This window comes from Apteryx mantelli, chromosome 15 (genome assembly GCF_036417845.1).
Source record: "Apteryx mantelli isolate bAptMan1 chromosome 15, bAptMan1.hap1, whole genome shotgun sequence".
Lineage (NCBI taxonomy): Eukaryota > Metazoa > Chordata > Aves > Apterygiformes > Apterygidae > Apteryx > Apteryx mantelli.
In genome coordinates, this window is record NC_089992.1 from 3,621,206 (window position 1) to 3,637,334 (window position 16,129).

A 16,129-nucleotide genomic window follows, 5' to 3' on the forward strand; every position below is an offset into this window, starting at 1 on the left:
TATGTGCCTGGTTGTGGGTGTTGTGAAGAACACTGTTGTCCACTTTTTTGTCATTTTTACCCAATTCCTGATCTGTGCATGCAGAGTGGCTGTGATTGCTAGGATGGATTGTATGTCACTTTGGTACGTATGTAAAAGCTTTACCTCAGGCCAGGTTGGCAAGAATGAGAATGCATAACAGCCTTCCTCCAACACTGACAGAGCAGCTGGGGAATGGTGTTAGTGTGGTGGTTTCGCAGGTGTGCTCCGTGTGAGTCTTTTCCTGCACTGGAATAAATGCAGAAGCAGAGGGAGGGTTCACGGTGATGGGCTGAGGGATAGCAGGACTGGGGCCTGGACTTGAGCATGCCACCAAGGAATCTTCCAGCAGACGAGCGTGTCCCTTGTGAGTTGGGATTTAGTACTGTGTTATTGGAGATGACACTGTGAGATTGCCGGTGGCAGAACATCATTTATGTTGACAGTTGTAGCAACTCACTGCAGCAGTGTCCCAGGAAATGTATTTTTCAGTCAAATATTTGTATGAGATATGATAACAGGGACAGAGCTTGGAGGCAGCTGAAACACCTTCACTTTTTCCTCTTCTTATTGTCTTTGTATTGCAGTGGCTTATGGGTGCCAAGAGAGAGCCAGGCTTGGGGTGCCGGGACCTGCATGGCTCCTGCTCCAAAGGGTTGTAGGAAAATGTAGTTATTGAATGTGATGAGCTGTGGGGATGGAGAGGAAGGTGGTGATGAAGTGAGCAGCAGTCGCAGTTGGCCATCACCTTGCAGGAACAGACGTGCTGTTACCACAAGTGGGTTTTCAGTCCCTGCATGTGCGAATGACGTGCTGGATGCTGGGTTGGCTCTCAGCCTGAGCCCTGACAACATGCGCAGTGCTCCCCTCGCAGCTTCGAACGCGGGTGCCGTGCAATATGAGACCAGGGCGGCTCGGCTCCAGGTCTGTGCTGCTCCTTTCTGACCTCGGCCAGGCGTTGATCCTGTTGCCTGTGCTGCCATCAATGGAGATGGCCATGTTCACAAGAGTGGGGTGACTGTCCTGCCTGGTCAGGGGATTTCTCCTTCTCCTGGAGCCCATGTGGCAGAGCCAGCAGGGCCCTGCCATGTTGTGGGGCCAGAGCTGCTGGGGAGAGCTACCTGCAACCGTGTTTTGTGGGAACAAGAGGATATTTAAGGTTGGTCCTTGAAGAGACAAGGGAGTCAAGGAAACGTAGGGAGAGAAAACATGGCACTTCGTTCACCTTCAGATGGCAATGACGTTGTGGAGTTCTTCCCTGCACTGGAGGTGAACAGGTTCCCATATCTCCAAGGCAGCAATCAAATCAGATTTCCTCATTTGAGTGAGACCTTAGAGGGGTTTCCTGGCAGCTGAGGTGGCTGAGGCTGAAACTTCCCTGTTTCTCAGAGCAGATCTCAGTCTGGGCTCTGCTTCCAGGCATTGCTGCCACATAGCTGCTCTGACGTATACGTTCCTCCCTTGTTTGTGTGGTGTGAAATGATGATAGACCTAAACTTTTCATTTATTTCATGCTTTTCAAACAAATGAAATTAACTGCAGGGGGATGTGAGCAGAGCCCCTTCAGAGGAGTCGTTCCTGGTCCTGCCACTGAAGGCAGAAGACAGGTTGGAGCACTGTGTGTAAAGCCGCTGTGGTGGTTGCACTGTAAATGCAGCTAAGGCAGCTGTGTTCTTACTGTGAGTTGCTGGTTTAACCAGCAAGTGATGCTTCCCCCTGGAGAAAGGGGGATCCCAGGTCCAGCCTGCAGCTATTGTGCTGTGTCTCAGCTCCTCGTGCCTCTTCTCCTGGGCTTGGACCTCTGTCACTTTTTCTTCTCTGCTTCCCTGTCATCCTATTTTTTTTTTCCTTGTGCTCTCTCCTTACTAGCAGTTAAACTGGGAATTGCTTTCCACTTGACATCACGAAAGCTCAGCCGTGAGGACTCGGCTTTCATGTGTTTCCAGGCTCAGGTTTCCTGGGCGGCAGGTAAATGAAGCCGTTTGCGTAATGAATCTGCTGGGTTGTGAAAAAGGGTTTTGATCCTTTCTCTGTGGCAGAAGATGTGAAGGGAGACGTGATAAGGATGAGCTCAGAGGATAGCAAAATGGAAAAGGGAATACAGAGCATTTCTGGCATAATAAATAGATTTTTAAAGCTGGGTGGGACCTTCTGTCTAACATGAGCTGTAGACTTTCACTCTCTCCCCCTTTTATTGAGCCTAGCAGTGTCAGGTGGTTTCAAGCAAGTATGGAACAGGATTGAGAGCACAGATTTTGGGTGAAACCTGTGAAGGGCTGGTGCAAACTTGTATCAGACACCCCCCCAAACACACTGCGCTCTCCTTGCCTGGAGTCAGCACAGGGCCAGCGCGTATAACACCGCTCGTATTGCTGAGGGAAAACTTCAAGTGCCAGCAGCCTGTTCCCTGGGAGCCGGAGGGGGAGTTTTCGCTGAGCTGTCTGTGAAGTTCTGCGGGGCCATGATGTGCCGCAGTCCTGACAGCTCTAGCAGCCCGCGGTGACAGAAGGTTTGATACGAAATTCAGAGCCCTCACCTCCCGTTAAGCAGAACAGCAAAGGCCCGGGATTGGCACCGGCGCGAGTGGCAAGAGAGGTGTCAGGGATAATAGAGCAGAGCAGGGGATGTGGCGCTGGGAACAGGTGAGCTGTTTGCAGCTCCTGAGGGGAAATTGCTCTCCTCCGCACACAGCATTGGCAGCCCATGAGGTTTGGAGCTGTCGGGTCTGGCCAGGCTCACGTGTTACAGACAGCCCAGCGTCCGACTCCTGGAGACCGGGGATAGTTCGCAGCCCTCCAGTATTCTCCATGTGCATCTCTTATTAATCCAAGTCTACTGTATTAGTGATGCTGGCTAATCACTGTGTCTTTGAGGCTTTCTGAAATAAGAGCTGGTGTTTGGTAAGGCTCTAACTGAAGCAGGGTTTAAGCAGCTGGCTTTATTCAGCTCTCCTCTGAGAGTCTTTTGGTCCTGGTGTAACCCCGCGGTGCATCAGCACATCTGCTCTGCAGGGATCACACCTGGCCTTCACGGCGGGGTGTTAAACAAACAGGCTGTGCCTGTGTGGTGAGGCTGGAAGGGAGCTAAGAATAGAGATAATAATTAGGTCAGCAGCCCGCAATGGGCTGAGGGACAGCAAGGTTGATGTGGTTGAGTTCCTGATGGCACTTGTTAATTATTAATCATCCGTGTTACAGCAAAGCCTTAGTAGCTCTGAGGTCGAGGGCTACCAGTGCCCTGCGGTGTTGCAGCATCTTAGCAGCCAGAGTGAAGAGGTTGCAAGTGTCTGGAGACACAGCCAGGCTCACGGTCCCTTTGCTTTAGACGTGGGACAGGTGTATGGGGGAGCTTGTCCCTGCCCCAAAGACCCACTGGTATTGACAGGCCATGTGGTGCTGAGGCACAAGAAAGGGGTGAGTCAGCCCTGACTGCAGGGGAGGCCAAGTCAAGAGCTGAGCCGTGGTGCTCTGAGCCCCGCTCAGATGTCTTGGGTGCCTGGGATTGCTTAGGACACAGCTGGGAATTTGCCCTGCGTGAGCGAGAGATGCTCTTGCACAACACTGCTTCCAGTGCAGCCCGGGGCAGTGCTGCATGGCTTGTGGACAAGAATGAGTGGCAGGAAAAGAGGGAAGGGTGGGATAAGGAGGCAGGTGGTGTTACCAACCACAGTGCATTTTTGAGCACAACGTTAGATGGATTGGGGCTCTCTGCAGCACTCTAGCTAGTGTCCAACCAAACGAGTTTGACAGGATTTATGGGTATCGCTAATAATCCTTCCCCAGCTTTCCTTCCTGGCTTTTCCTGAAAAAACAGGTTTACATTGTCCTGAGTTAATGCAGATGCATCTACCTGCTTTTAGCTCTTCCTTTCAAGTTGTTAGTCTTTATTCACTGCCTGACCATGTTATTCTAGGCTCCTGTTGTGTTTAGTGTTTGCCTCTTGAAGTGTAGCTCCTAGGAGGCACTCTGCATACCTGGCATCAGGGAGACCACACCGGGATGTGGCTTCCCATAGCACTTCTCTTTCTAAAGTGGTGTGGGATAGTAATATGGATGCCTGTTGCTGGCAGCGGGAATGGCACATGACACAGTCCCTGATCACAAAGAAAGTGGGCTGTGTCCTACTGCGTAACCCAGGGCCTCCAGCCTGTTCCCTTTCTGCTGTTGCTAGATGTGCAACTGCATGAATTGCAAATGGATCCGATGCAAATAGGTGTCAGCCCCTGCAAAATGTCAGCCTCTGAGAACAAATAGGATGTTATTGGAGTGAAATGGGTCCAGTCACTGAGACAAGCTGGATAAGGATGAGTTATGGGGCTTGTGGAGTGTGAGCCAGAAGGCTGTTCTCCTGGCTCTATTTCATTTCTGTACAAGAGGTAACAGAATATTTCTACCTGCCTTGCACCTTTTTTCTTGGAGATGTCTCCTGCAGCATCCTGGAAGCTAATGTGCTGGTCTAGGAAAATCCTTCTGGGAAATGGTTGGCTGGCAGGGCAGATGTGGTTCTGCAGTGTGTGAGCGAGTCCGTGCCGTGCTCTGCCATAGCTGTTCTTCCCCTCTACACATGGCAGGAGTGACCCTGCTGATCCAGGAGTGACGTCGCCTGCACATCTGTCTACGCCAGTACGTACAACCAAGTTTCTTTGCCTGTGTGCTGGCCTGAAGGCAGGTCTGAGAGCCAGAACCTGGAGGACACTCGGCTTTGTGAGCACAGAGCAGTAGCCAGCTAACTAACCCTGTCTGTAAGCACCTGTTAGGTGGTGAAGGAGCTACAGGATGGCTTTTGTGTCCCATGACACAAAATGAAACCCTCTCTGAAACCCTCCTTTCCCCCCACCCAGTACTCAGACACTTATGTTACAAAGAGAACTGGTATAATTAGTGGAGATGGTTAAAAAAGTGTGGGCATGTTCCTGCTGAATTCCAGTGGCCAGCAAACTTAGGTTCCCAGGACCATGTGATGTTTACTGATTTGGGGAGTTCCTATATTCAAATCTGTGGCAATATGGTTTTTGTTAAGGTTTTTCTGGTGCTTTCTGGCTGTTACTTTTGCACCTTCCCTTCTTTGAATTAGGTATGTTATGAACTCTGAGAAGATGCAGTCAGAGAGATGCTGAGGTGCCCGTAGTCACACAGTGAGTTAGTGCCAGAGACCAGGACACTCTCTCTTACTCTTGAAACGCCAGACCTGAGCCTGGCCCTTCTGAGAAGCTGGGGATGTCTTCCTGGCTGGTCAGGGCTGAAGCACCTTGCTGGAGCTGCGTGTGGTGCCCTAGGCTTGGGTTTCCCGTTGCCTCTGTCATTTTCTAGCTCTTGGTCTGCTTCTCGTGCCTCCTAGAAACCCTCTGCGACACATCCTCAGGCTTCTGAGGATTTTGATTGTATGGCCTGAGGTCTCCAACCCTTTGGCTAATTTGGGCCTGCAGCAGAAAAAAGAAGAGCCCTAGCTCTTGTTAGAAGCAGCAGCTCTATTTGTGCCGTGGGGCTGCAGGGCTGAATGGCCGCGGCTATCAGCCCAGCACCTCCTGTTTATTTTGACTAGCTCCCATCTCGGAGTGGTGCACATGTAGGCGCTTCCAAGTGTTTGCTGGGGAAGCGAGCAGGAATTCATCATGCAGTCTGGCTGGCACCCGTCCCTCTTGGCGTAATGAAGAGCAGTTTCAAACGCATGTACGCAAACAGAGAGCCAATGTTGACAGCTTTACAGGAGGTGCAGCGGTGGGCAAAGCACGCTCCGACTGCTTTGCAGCCGAGCTTAACGTTCCCTGGACATAAAACGGTACCCTGAAGGAGTGGGGGGTGGGTGGAAAGAAACCCCTAAAAATCTGAGGCAATTTGTGGAAAACTGCCGCTGCTCAGCCTCTTTCTGGGCATCTGGTTACATACATTTCAGGCTGTCAGCTTTGTGGCTGAGCTAGTACATTAAAGGATTTAATCTCTGAGCTGAAATCCATGGCAGCTGTATAAAGAAGTTGAGGGAAACGAAAGAGAAGTGCCTCATGGCCCCTCTGCCTGTCCAGACTGGGATCCATGTGCTCCCGAGGCTTCCAGACGAAGGACACAAAAGCTGGGGAAATTGTTTAACAGACTGTTTCACTCAAGCCAACTGAGAAGCGGTTACTAGAGCAGCTCCTCCTGCCACGCTCGGTGTGTAACACGCTCCATGGAGAGACCCCAGAAGCTGTGGCTGATGCTAGACTCTGATGTCTAGGGGCATGTGGCCAAGTAGTAAATGAGCACTCCCCATCCAAACTCCTTAATATCTCCTTTTTTAATTTTTTTTTCACCAGAGATGTATTTTTATCTATTGAATTCTCTGCTTTGCACATATATGAAGCCTTAAATATGCAGTCATTAGAGCAGCAGGTTTTGTGCTCGCTATTAAAAGTGTAGGTGGCACTGTATGTTTTGGGATGTTTGCTGATTTCTTTGTTGAGGATTTTAGGATAATGGTTGGAGATAGATACAAATAGCGGTAAGAAAGTGATTGAACGTCTGTGTTTTAATCACTTGTGTATGTTTCTTTGTATGCTGCTTTAATGATGACAAAGTGTGTGTACCCGTATTGCTGTAGCACTTATTTGATAATTAAGAAGATAAACTCCATCCCTGCTCCAAAACACGGAGATAAATTCTTGCCTACTCAGCTTTTCAGTGAAAACTCTGCTTTGACAAATGCATAAGTGTTTACAAAATGTTTTGAGGGTGTGAGGTAAAAAGACAATACAAAACCGAACTACTGAGCTCATTCATGTGATTGGGCAGAAAAAGCAGTGTTGCCAGTACAATGTCACTTTTGCGTTACTGAGAAAGAAAACCCACATTCCTTTTCAGCCTCTCTTCTGTGTTGGGCTCGTACTGAATCACCCACTCCACAGCTGCCTGAGAAGGGAAAGAAAGGAGCATTTCTAATGAAGGAAGCCCAGAGCGCTGGTGCTGCCAGATTGCACTGGAACAAATTTTGCACTCCCAGTACCCAAGAGTGGTCAGCGCTGGAGTTCCTGTTATTTTTGCAAATCTCTGATGTTACTCAGATCTAAAAGCTCATTCAAAGCTCATGAACCAGAGCCAGATTCTCTGCAGAGGAGTAGTTTTCCACACTGAGAACCACCAAAGCGCTACCAAATGTTTGGTGAATTGAGCCTATAATCTTGTACCCCAAAGTCACCCCTCCCCAACTTAAGTAATTATGGAGAACAGGACTTGGATTCAAACAGCTTCAGGGGCTGCTACAGCAAAAGAGGAGGGGAAAAAAACAGCTAATGGTAATTTGCAAACCAGCCTGACATTGCCAAACCACCCAGCATTTCAGAAAGGATGTGGGGTTGTGAAAGCCACTTGGGGAGAAGAGGAGGGGGTGTTTGACTTGTGGTATTTTGGGGAGGCCTGGATTTTAGGGTGTCTGAATGGCAGCACCCACCGTCTGTAGCCACTTCCCAAAATCACTGGGGCCAGTCCTCTCTTGGCTGCTTTGCTTTCCTGTCTGCAAAACTGTGCAATACTGTGTTCAGGTGAGTACAGTTATGAAAGAAGAAATGCTTGTTGCTAAGCGTGCTCAGTTTTGAGGTCTGGCATTGTTTATATTGCCCCCGAAGCAGATAAACTATAATGTTAGGCTATAGCTAGGCAGGTATCCTGCCTAGAGATCTTGTGCACTACTAATCTCCTCTTCTGGGTCTAGCCCAGAAGTAGAAATTAATTGTAGATAAATTTCCAGGACAGCCTAAATGGAGGAGAAAGGCAGGTGTGGAGGATGATCTTCTCTTCTATGGTTGCTGTCTACTTTCTCCTTGCACAGTCTGGGAGGTCTGTGAGCTCCCTGAGAAAAGGGAGAGAGCTGGGGAGTGGGAGGAGGACATGCTCTGCAAACACAGTGCCTGCATTTTGGAAGGTGTGTGCTTTGCAATGGGTAGTTTGCTCCTTTATTGTCTGCAGCATAACAGCAGTGACAGCATTGACTTTGTGTAATGAACAGCTGCTCCGTGCTAGAGTCTATTCCCGGCAGAGACTCGCAGGGATGAATAAGGTTTCAGGCTCCTCCTCCAGAGAGGGTGAGAAAGTTCGCGGAACAGAAGATTGCTGCTTGATTGTTGGATATCTCCAAATCTTGAACTGCTGACAGCTGAGAGCTGAATGTGTCACCGCGCAAGTCATGTTTAACCTCCAGCAGTTTAGCCGAGGCAGGGTGTTTATAGAATCAGGAGAGAGGTGTTAGTTCCCGTCCAAGAAGAAGTCATCTTCTTGTCACTGCAAACGACCATCACAAATTGGCTGAACAAAAAACATTTTCCTCCTGTTGCACTGCCTGAATTCTTAGCTGATCCTCTGCACTAGCAGGAGCAGGGAGGAAGGAGAGGATAGCTGATGAATTATGGATGCATTAGAGGCAGACCCGAGTTGTAAACTTTCTTGGAGTTTGAAATCACTCATGTATGTTATAACTCAAGTTATAACTTCAAATAAACATTTTGTGCTTTGTCCCAAGCAGTTCCCCGTGGTGCCTCCCTTCACATCCCTGCTCATCACTCTCCTTTGCTTTGAAACTATACAGGTTTGATTTTTACAAGCTAGGCAGCTTGTGTGCTGAGGTCTCAGCCTGGCATGCTTGCTATGCTATCGTGGTGTTCCCTGTGCTCCCCTCACTGCCTCCTATTGGTTTTATGTTACACTTTATTATAAGCTATTTCCTGCATTTCTTCTGTGCCTGGCCAAAGCCTAGCGCTGAAACCCTTCTACGGGAGTGTGACCCTGTAAGGTACCTGTAAGACTTCTCTATCTCATGACAGGAAAGTAGAAAACTGCATAAACATTGAGAAATCAACTGGAATGAGTTGTTCATAAAAAAAAAAAAAAGTTGGGGGAATATTTTGAAATATTTTTGCAGATCACCTGTTAAGTCTTGTCTCTTGCCCTGTGATGGCTCCTTGCCGTCTCCCTGTGCAAACGCAAGTGTGTGCCCAGGGTGACAATATGTGCAGGAAGAGGGTCTTAATCTCTCCAGCTCTCCCTGTGCACAGAGGATTTCTCTCAGTCTCAGTGCACTATTTAGAGTCATCCCAGAGCAGTATTTGGCACCTTGCGGGCATTTTTCAGTACAAGACAGTAAAATTAATCCATCTGATTCAGGAGGGCAAAAAGTCTGCAAAGGGCAGTGGGTGACGGTAGGTTTTGATATGAATTCATAGGTTATGCCTTGGGCTGTGCAAAGCTTTTGCCTAGAACAGCTTTGCTACTTGGAGAAACAACACAGAGCTGGGGGTGGGGGCAGGAAATCTTAAGCCCCACGTTTTAAATAGCAGCACTGTGAAAGCTTTTAGTATCATAGAATGGGCAGCATGGTGCACATGTGTTCAGTGACCTATTTTGTTCGGGCAGTGAAAGATGTCTTGGAAGCAGCAGCTCCTTTTGTCTTTGGTTCTAACAGTACTGCCTCTTGACCTGAAATTGTTTTAATGGCAGTGGAGACAAAAGCTCAAGTTGGTTTTGCTCTCTGATGTTTGTCAGACTCCACTGAGTGGAAGCTTTCCTTTTTAGCTCAGTACTGTCCTTGGGAGCTCTTCAAACCAAAGCCAGTTCATAGCAGTTAACCTGCGATCCATCCTATCCAACCAGCCTGTTGAGATAGGAAGTGAAAGATGTCCTTTAAAGGATGCTCAGTTTAAAGAGGAGCTTGATTAGTAGGCTTGCTCTGACAGTCCCACAGGGAAGTAGAAAGCTGGAGAGAGCTGTGTTTGTGTGTGCAAGAGATATATGGAGCATTCATCCATGCACGCACCGAGGAATGTAATGGAAAAGCAGAAGTGTTTATTTTTGTAATATAATTTCAATAATAATCAGTGACAAACAGACTTGGCAACTGGGATAATATGTTTTCCCAGTAGTTTTTCAAGGCTGAAATCAGAGTTTTGGCTGAGGGGGGAGAAAGCAGCAATGAATGTTTGAGCTACAGATCCACGTGGCTGTTGCTGATCTTGGTATTGCATTAGGTTGTCAGAGGCACTGAGACCTTGAGGTACGCCCTTGGATTTGGCTGTCGGGAAGCCACTATGCCAGCTGTCTTTTGGTCTTCTGCAGAGTGAGTACTGAGCTGGCAAGTAGCTCGTTGTGAATTTTTTTGGGTAGCCAGCTGGGTTCCTACTGGCTGGTTACTTGGCCAAGCAGAGTTGCTTGCCCTTCCCCTTCCAATACATCCAGGGTGTGGGATGGGCAGAGCTAGGGGCAGGGGCAGCACACAGAGCTCTTACAGGACTGTTTAGGGGTGCGGGGTAGTGAAGCACTTTGGTCCTTCCCCAGCCAGGAGAAATGCAACGCTCTGAGAAAAGGTGAAGCTAAAGGTAGTGGCTCTTCATGGTGGCTCTGCCAAATTGGAAGATTTCAGTGCCTGCCTGCCTGCCTGCTCTTGGGACCATTTCAGAGTGAGCGCTTGGGCAGTTTGCAAAATCCCTCTCTTAGTGACAGCACTACAAGGCAGCTGTTGAGGGAGCAGATGATGTGATCTCAGGTGTAGGACAGGCACGTTCACACGAAGCCTCTATAACCTGCCATGTGCCTTTGACAGTTGGCACCTGGGTGGGGGCCATGCCCCAAGTGCACCAGCTGAGTGTTTAAGTAAGGTTTGAAGAGTGGTGCTTTCTCTCTTCCTCTGCTCTAGGCTTGGAAAGCCACTTGGAAATCTGGCAAGGAATATATTGCCATCTGGCTGGTGGCATTTTTCAGCTTTCTAGGGTTTTTTTTCCCAGCACCCTGCAGAAAAGGACAGCTTTATACATGCAGAAGTATCTCATCCGTGTCCTACCCAACAGGTATGCAAGCAGCCTGTGGTGTCAGATAAGGAAGCTCGTTCCTGTGGTAGGCTGGAAATCTGTGCGATGTCTCAGTTAATTCCTGCTCCTGGGACCAGCAAAAAGGCTGGGGGGTGCCCAGAGAGGCCTTGGGATGGGGAAGAACATGGGCCCAGGGTCCCAGCAAGAGACTGGTCTCCAGACCCCACCTGATGCCCCGTGGGAGGGCACAGGGCTGGGAGTAGGTGTTCACCTGCAAGACATCAGGATTTCAGGGCTGTATTTGCATTTTTAAGGAGTAGCAATCCCTCACCTGGCTCCTTTGCACCTCTGTCCCAGGCTGCTTCTCACAGCTGACCTCATGGGGACCTGCTGGGTTGTCTGGTGTTTTCCCAGCCTAGTGGCCTGTTAACGCGAGCAGTCTTGCCTTCTGTGCAATGGCTGTTGCAAAAACCTTTTCCTTTGCTTCTGGTGCTTTCTCATGTGTTCTTCTCCCCCCCCCCCCCCAATTTTGGCTAGGAAGTTGCTTCTCCTTTTTCTTTCTCTAATATTGCCTCATCTCTCTCTACTGTATGGGAGAGAAAGGGTCGAGACCTCAAATTAGCAAGGCATGGAGCAGTCTCACCTATCTAGCCAGGTCTCACTGGAGTCCCTGTGCTCAGTTGTTTTGCAGGACTAATGATTACTTGTGGATTTTAGTGCTTTGTTGAACTGGAGTTGGAGTTAAATGAAAGCTGCTGTTCAAAAGAGCCTTGCGTTTCTCTGATCCTTCAGCTTACATGCCTATTCTGGAAGGTCTCATGCCTGTTTTTACATTAAGTCAATTTTCTGTCACAGGAGTTTTCAGGCCCAGCCTTGATGCCACAGTTAAGAGCAGCTGGGACTTTGATCTGCTCAGTGATGGTGTCTGAATCCATAGTTTGCTGTTTCTTCTTGTCCCTGTTTTCCTCCCTCGGTTGTCCTGCTACAGCTAGAAGTGGTGGTGCAGATGTGGGACTGAGAAGCAGAAGAAAAAGCGCTTTCTGCTACTCACTTACCTCTGCTTTCCTCTGTGTGTCCCAGTAATAGAGAACATCTCTGTCCGTCAGTCCCTCGTAGCCCTGGGCTCCAGTGCTCCTCCTCCCAAGCTGCTTTTGTGCTGAGTAACTACACCATTGCTGGAAAACGGTGAGCCAGATTTGGAGCTAGCCTAAACCAACCGGAATCACCACTGGGCGCAGCAGGGGGACCGAACGCTGGCTGCTGATGTGCTGTGGCCGGGGCTGTTCTGGTTTCCTTGCGTTTCACTGTAGGGTAATCGCACCGCTGGGCTATTAGGCTGAAAGTGCCTGCTGGCTTCCATACTGCTTATTTGAACTACGTGAAGAGCTAACATAATTGAATGTAGCCGAGTCCTGGATGCAGCGTACTGTAAGCATGAGAAGAGATCGTCATGTGGCTGTTTCCACCAGGCCCTGCTTGTAACATAGTTGTTCACTGGGAAAGAGGATGCTCGGCTTGGCTGAAATTGCTCCTCTCTTCCTTCGTGCTCCGTGGCAGCTCTTTATGCTGGTGTTTGCGCAGGGCTGGGCTCACAGTTTAACGTGCTGTCCAGCCATTGCCCCAGGATGAGGACCGCGGCGCTCCTCGGTCTCTGCTTCCATCTGCTGGACAAGCACAGGCTCCTGCTCTCTCCCTTTTTCCCTTTTCAACTCCTTTTCAACTGTGTTCATGTAATCCCCCAGATGGAAAACCCTTACACATGTGTGGACCGCGAGGAAGTTTCAGTGCAGATCCAGCTCTCCGTGGTGAGACTCTCTGCAAGTGTGAACTGCAGTGAGCCTGGAGGTGGGCTGAGCACGGTGTGTTCAGTGCAGCGGTGTGTAACCTCCCACCATGCAGACAGATGTGCACGCCGAGGCCAAGGCATCTCTTTTTTGTTTTCACAAGTAAAATCTGTATGAGTAATGTTGCCTGCATACCACAAGAATGGCTAGAGGAAAGTGCATAAGGAAATGGGCAAGGAGAACATGATGGTTTCCTTGGGTATCTTCCTCAGCATCTGACAGTCAGGGATGTGGGCACATCCTAGGCTGGGGACTACATTCAGATCTTTATATCTAACAGTCCTGGTAAATGTATCCTTCATGAGCTTGTCTGAACTTACTTGTTTTGAACTCTGCAGCATCCTGAGACAGTGAGTTTGTGTGCTGAAAAAATCTGCTTTTTATGTGTTTTAGAGCCACTGCCAAAAACTTTCTCTGCTGTATCATGGGAGCACCTGGAGCAGGCTTAAGAATTACATAAACTGCAGAGGAGTCATGTGGTGTATTTCTCTCTTTGTGAGGACAACAACAATTGTCCCTCAAAGTTGCGCATTTCTGGGAGAGCTGGGAGAATAGTGTTGCTACTGTTGAAGGTCATGAACAGTCTGGTCTTCTCAAGAGTGCTCCAGTTGTTTTCATCTGTCAACAGAAATCTGGCCACAGCAAAGGCATTTCCTTAACCTTCCCTTAACCTCTGCTCAGTAATGGGGCAGAGACAGACAGGAGGTTTGTTTCAAGCAAAAAATCCCCATCCCATTCTCAAGCAGCAAGAAGTTGTGCAATGCAGCCTATAGACCTTCCTGTAAATGTTGCTTGATTTGCATGTTGGCTGTTCATCTGTGCCCATGTAAGCTAAATAGCACTCTCTCCTCCAGATGCTTAGTGACTGATGTAGTCTTTGTGCCATAAGGTGATGGCCTGGACGCAGAGGACTGACCTCTCTTTGTTGCAGTTTACAATATAGTGTCTGGATACCTGAATTTCTCTAACCAAGTTACCAGATTCTTTCTGTAACTGTTATAATGCCTTGGCAGAGCGTGTGTTGTGTCCTGAGTGGTTGCTCCGTTGGAGGATAGTGATGTTTTTATTCATCTAATTAACAAGCATCTATTTAGCAATAGTCATTGAAGACTCTGGGTTGAAACCCTACTTATGTTCCATGTGTAAATCTTGATACTAATTTCTATTAGTGCTGGTAGGATTTGAACAAATCTTTCAGACACTCGTTTATTTACTGGTTTAGCAAAAATATTGTACTCGTGTAAAAACAAGATGTGCTTTTCTCCTCCAACTAGGAGCGAGCTGTTAACGCATGTGAGAATACCTGGGGAAGCACAGACATGATGTCTGGATTTTGTGTTCTGCATCCTTGTAGGACCTTGGAAAATCTTTTTCTGGCTCCATTCTAATCTCAGACTCTTTGCTAAGCATCTAGAAAACTTGATCTTGTGCTAGTTAAGGGAATACTTTTTAGCTTGTTAATTAGGTGAACCTTTGAGATGAAGTTTGCCTGAGTTTGCTCAAGTTAGACTGGAATCTGCGGTGGGATTCCTGCAGGTGTGCGCGTGCTCAGCTCTGGCAGCTTGGCTCATGGTAAAGAAAGGCCCCAGCACTCTTCATCAGGATGTTTGAGCTTTGGAAAAGGTGCAGAGCACCGTCACGTACAGCAGGACTCCAGATGTTCCTCTGGGGGTATCACAGTGGGCACCACAGATGTGATAGCAGGACTGAGATGGCTAGACCAAGTCCCGGACAGCCGCAGTAGCTGGCCATGGGTCTGGAGTCCCAGCCTCGGCTCTGATAGAGCCGGTGAGTTGCTCCCTCCTCGTAGTTTCCACAGCAAACTCTGCTGCATGCCAGAGCCTGATGGTGAGAGCAACCACAATCAAAGGTGACACTAGCCTCACCAGTTGAATGAAATGCAAAAGGGGCACAGAAATAATTCTCCTCCTATAAATAAAGAGGAGAAATGTCCATATGCCCATGTTCTGAGATGACTTGCTCTTTTTTGGTGGTAAGGGTATTTTCCTTTTCCCTTAAAGGTGCCCCAGATGGTACTTTTCTAGGGACTTTCTATTTTGAAAGAACAGACTTTTTTTTATTTTTTTATTTCTGGCGTTAGGTTCTCAGCCAGCAGTAGGAGATGTCACCATTGTGGCTGCTCCGGAGAACACAACGGTGGTGGCAGGGGAGAGTGCGGTGATGGAGTGCATGGCATCTGCCGATCCCACCCCCTTCGTCTCCTGGATACGACAGGGTGAGTGTGATGCACAGAGTTCTTCTTTTGTTGTCAAGAGGAACATGTGGACACTTGTTTTTAAAGTATATTGAAAGGAGACAAAATATGTGGGACGAGAAGGGTGCTTTTTACATCAGTATCCAACTCCAGAAGTAGCGTCACAGTGGCCTGCATGTCCTTACTAAACTGGAATCATTAATTAAATCCAGAATGGTACAAAGCACGCAGTTCACTTTATAGCTGTTTGACCTGTGAAATATATGAAGTTCTGGTGCCCGGATGCATTTTGATCATCATTAGTCATAGTCATATTGTATAAGCTTGAGCGGTGAAGATCATGAGATGGGGTCAGGTCTATGCCACTCCTCCGGTGACTCAGAGAGGTTAGTGGGGATTCTGTGAAATCTACCATTTCACTGGAGAAATAACTTGTGTTATCTTGCAGGATTATAAAACATGATAAGATCTGTTAATCATTGGAGAGGCTTTGAGTTGGGGGTGAGGTTTTTGTTTTAAAGTCTTACTGTGGTCAGAGATATATATATATATATATATATATATATATTTTTTTTTTTTCCCTCCTCCAGAAAATGGAATGATGGAGAAGACACTTAGGTCTTGTCAGAGGTGTACAAACAAGCCAGATTGGCATACGTTTTTCAAGGGCTGATAGCCTAAGTCATGAGTGTCACTTCGTGGAGTGTCACATCCATCAGATGTTTCAGAGACTGATGGTAGATGTTCTCTGCTCAGGAATTGCTTCTGCACCCCAAAAGGCTCTCAGTCATTTTCATAAATCTGGGTCACGATTTAAGACTTTTCTTCCCCCTGTATCCATTTATTGTAGTTGGTCTTCAGCCCAGACTTGTCCACAGGCAGTGATTTTAGTGTATACAAATATTTCCCCTTCACTTCAGAAAAGGAGCAAAAAAATCTCAGAAGACACAACTTTGGAAATCAAATCAGGGAGGGTTAAACGTTCTGGCAGAAATGTTTCTGTTTTATCCTGGGTACTTCAGACTTAGAAATATCCAGCTTTCACATGCTGAATCATTTATTCATTGCTATGCTGAGAGCTGCTGATGCTCAGAGGAGATATAATCAGAGCCAATTAACACTATGAAAGTGTTTTTTTTGGGGGTGTAGTCTTGGATGGTGGAACAGTTTCTTGCCTGCAACAATACATAATAATAACTTTATTTCAAAGTGTTTGCTCAGTACCCTCTGCTTTCCAGTGTGGCCTCTTCAGATTAGAAAGAATGGGACTGTGCTAGCAATTCTCCAGGT

The 16,129-nt window shown here is 47.9% G+C and overlaps 1 protein-coding gene across 1 annotated transcript in view; it reads left to right on the top strand.

Annotated features, from left to right (window-relative positions):
* Positions 1 to 16,129, top strand: part of IGDCC4 (immunoglobulin superfamily DCC subclass member 4) — a 102,611-nt gene that overhangs the window by 54,482 nt on the left and 32,000 nt on the right. Inside the window, exon 5 of the mRNA XM_067305335.1 lies at positions 14,726 to 14,860. Coding sequence (XP_067161436.1) covers positions 14,726 to 14,860 — 135 coding nt within the window. The remainder of the gene's footprint in view (positions 1 to 14,725; positions 14,861 to 16,129) is intronic.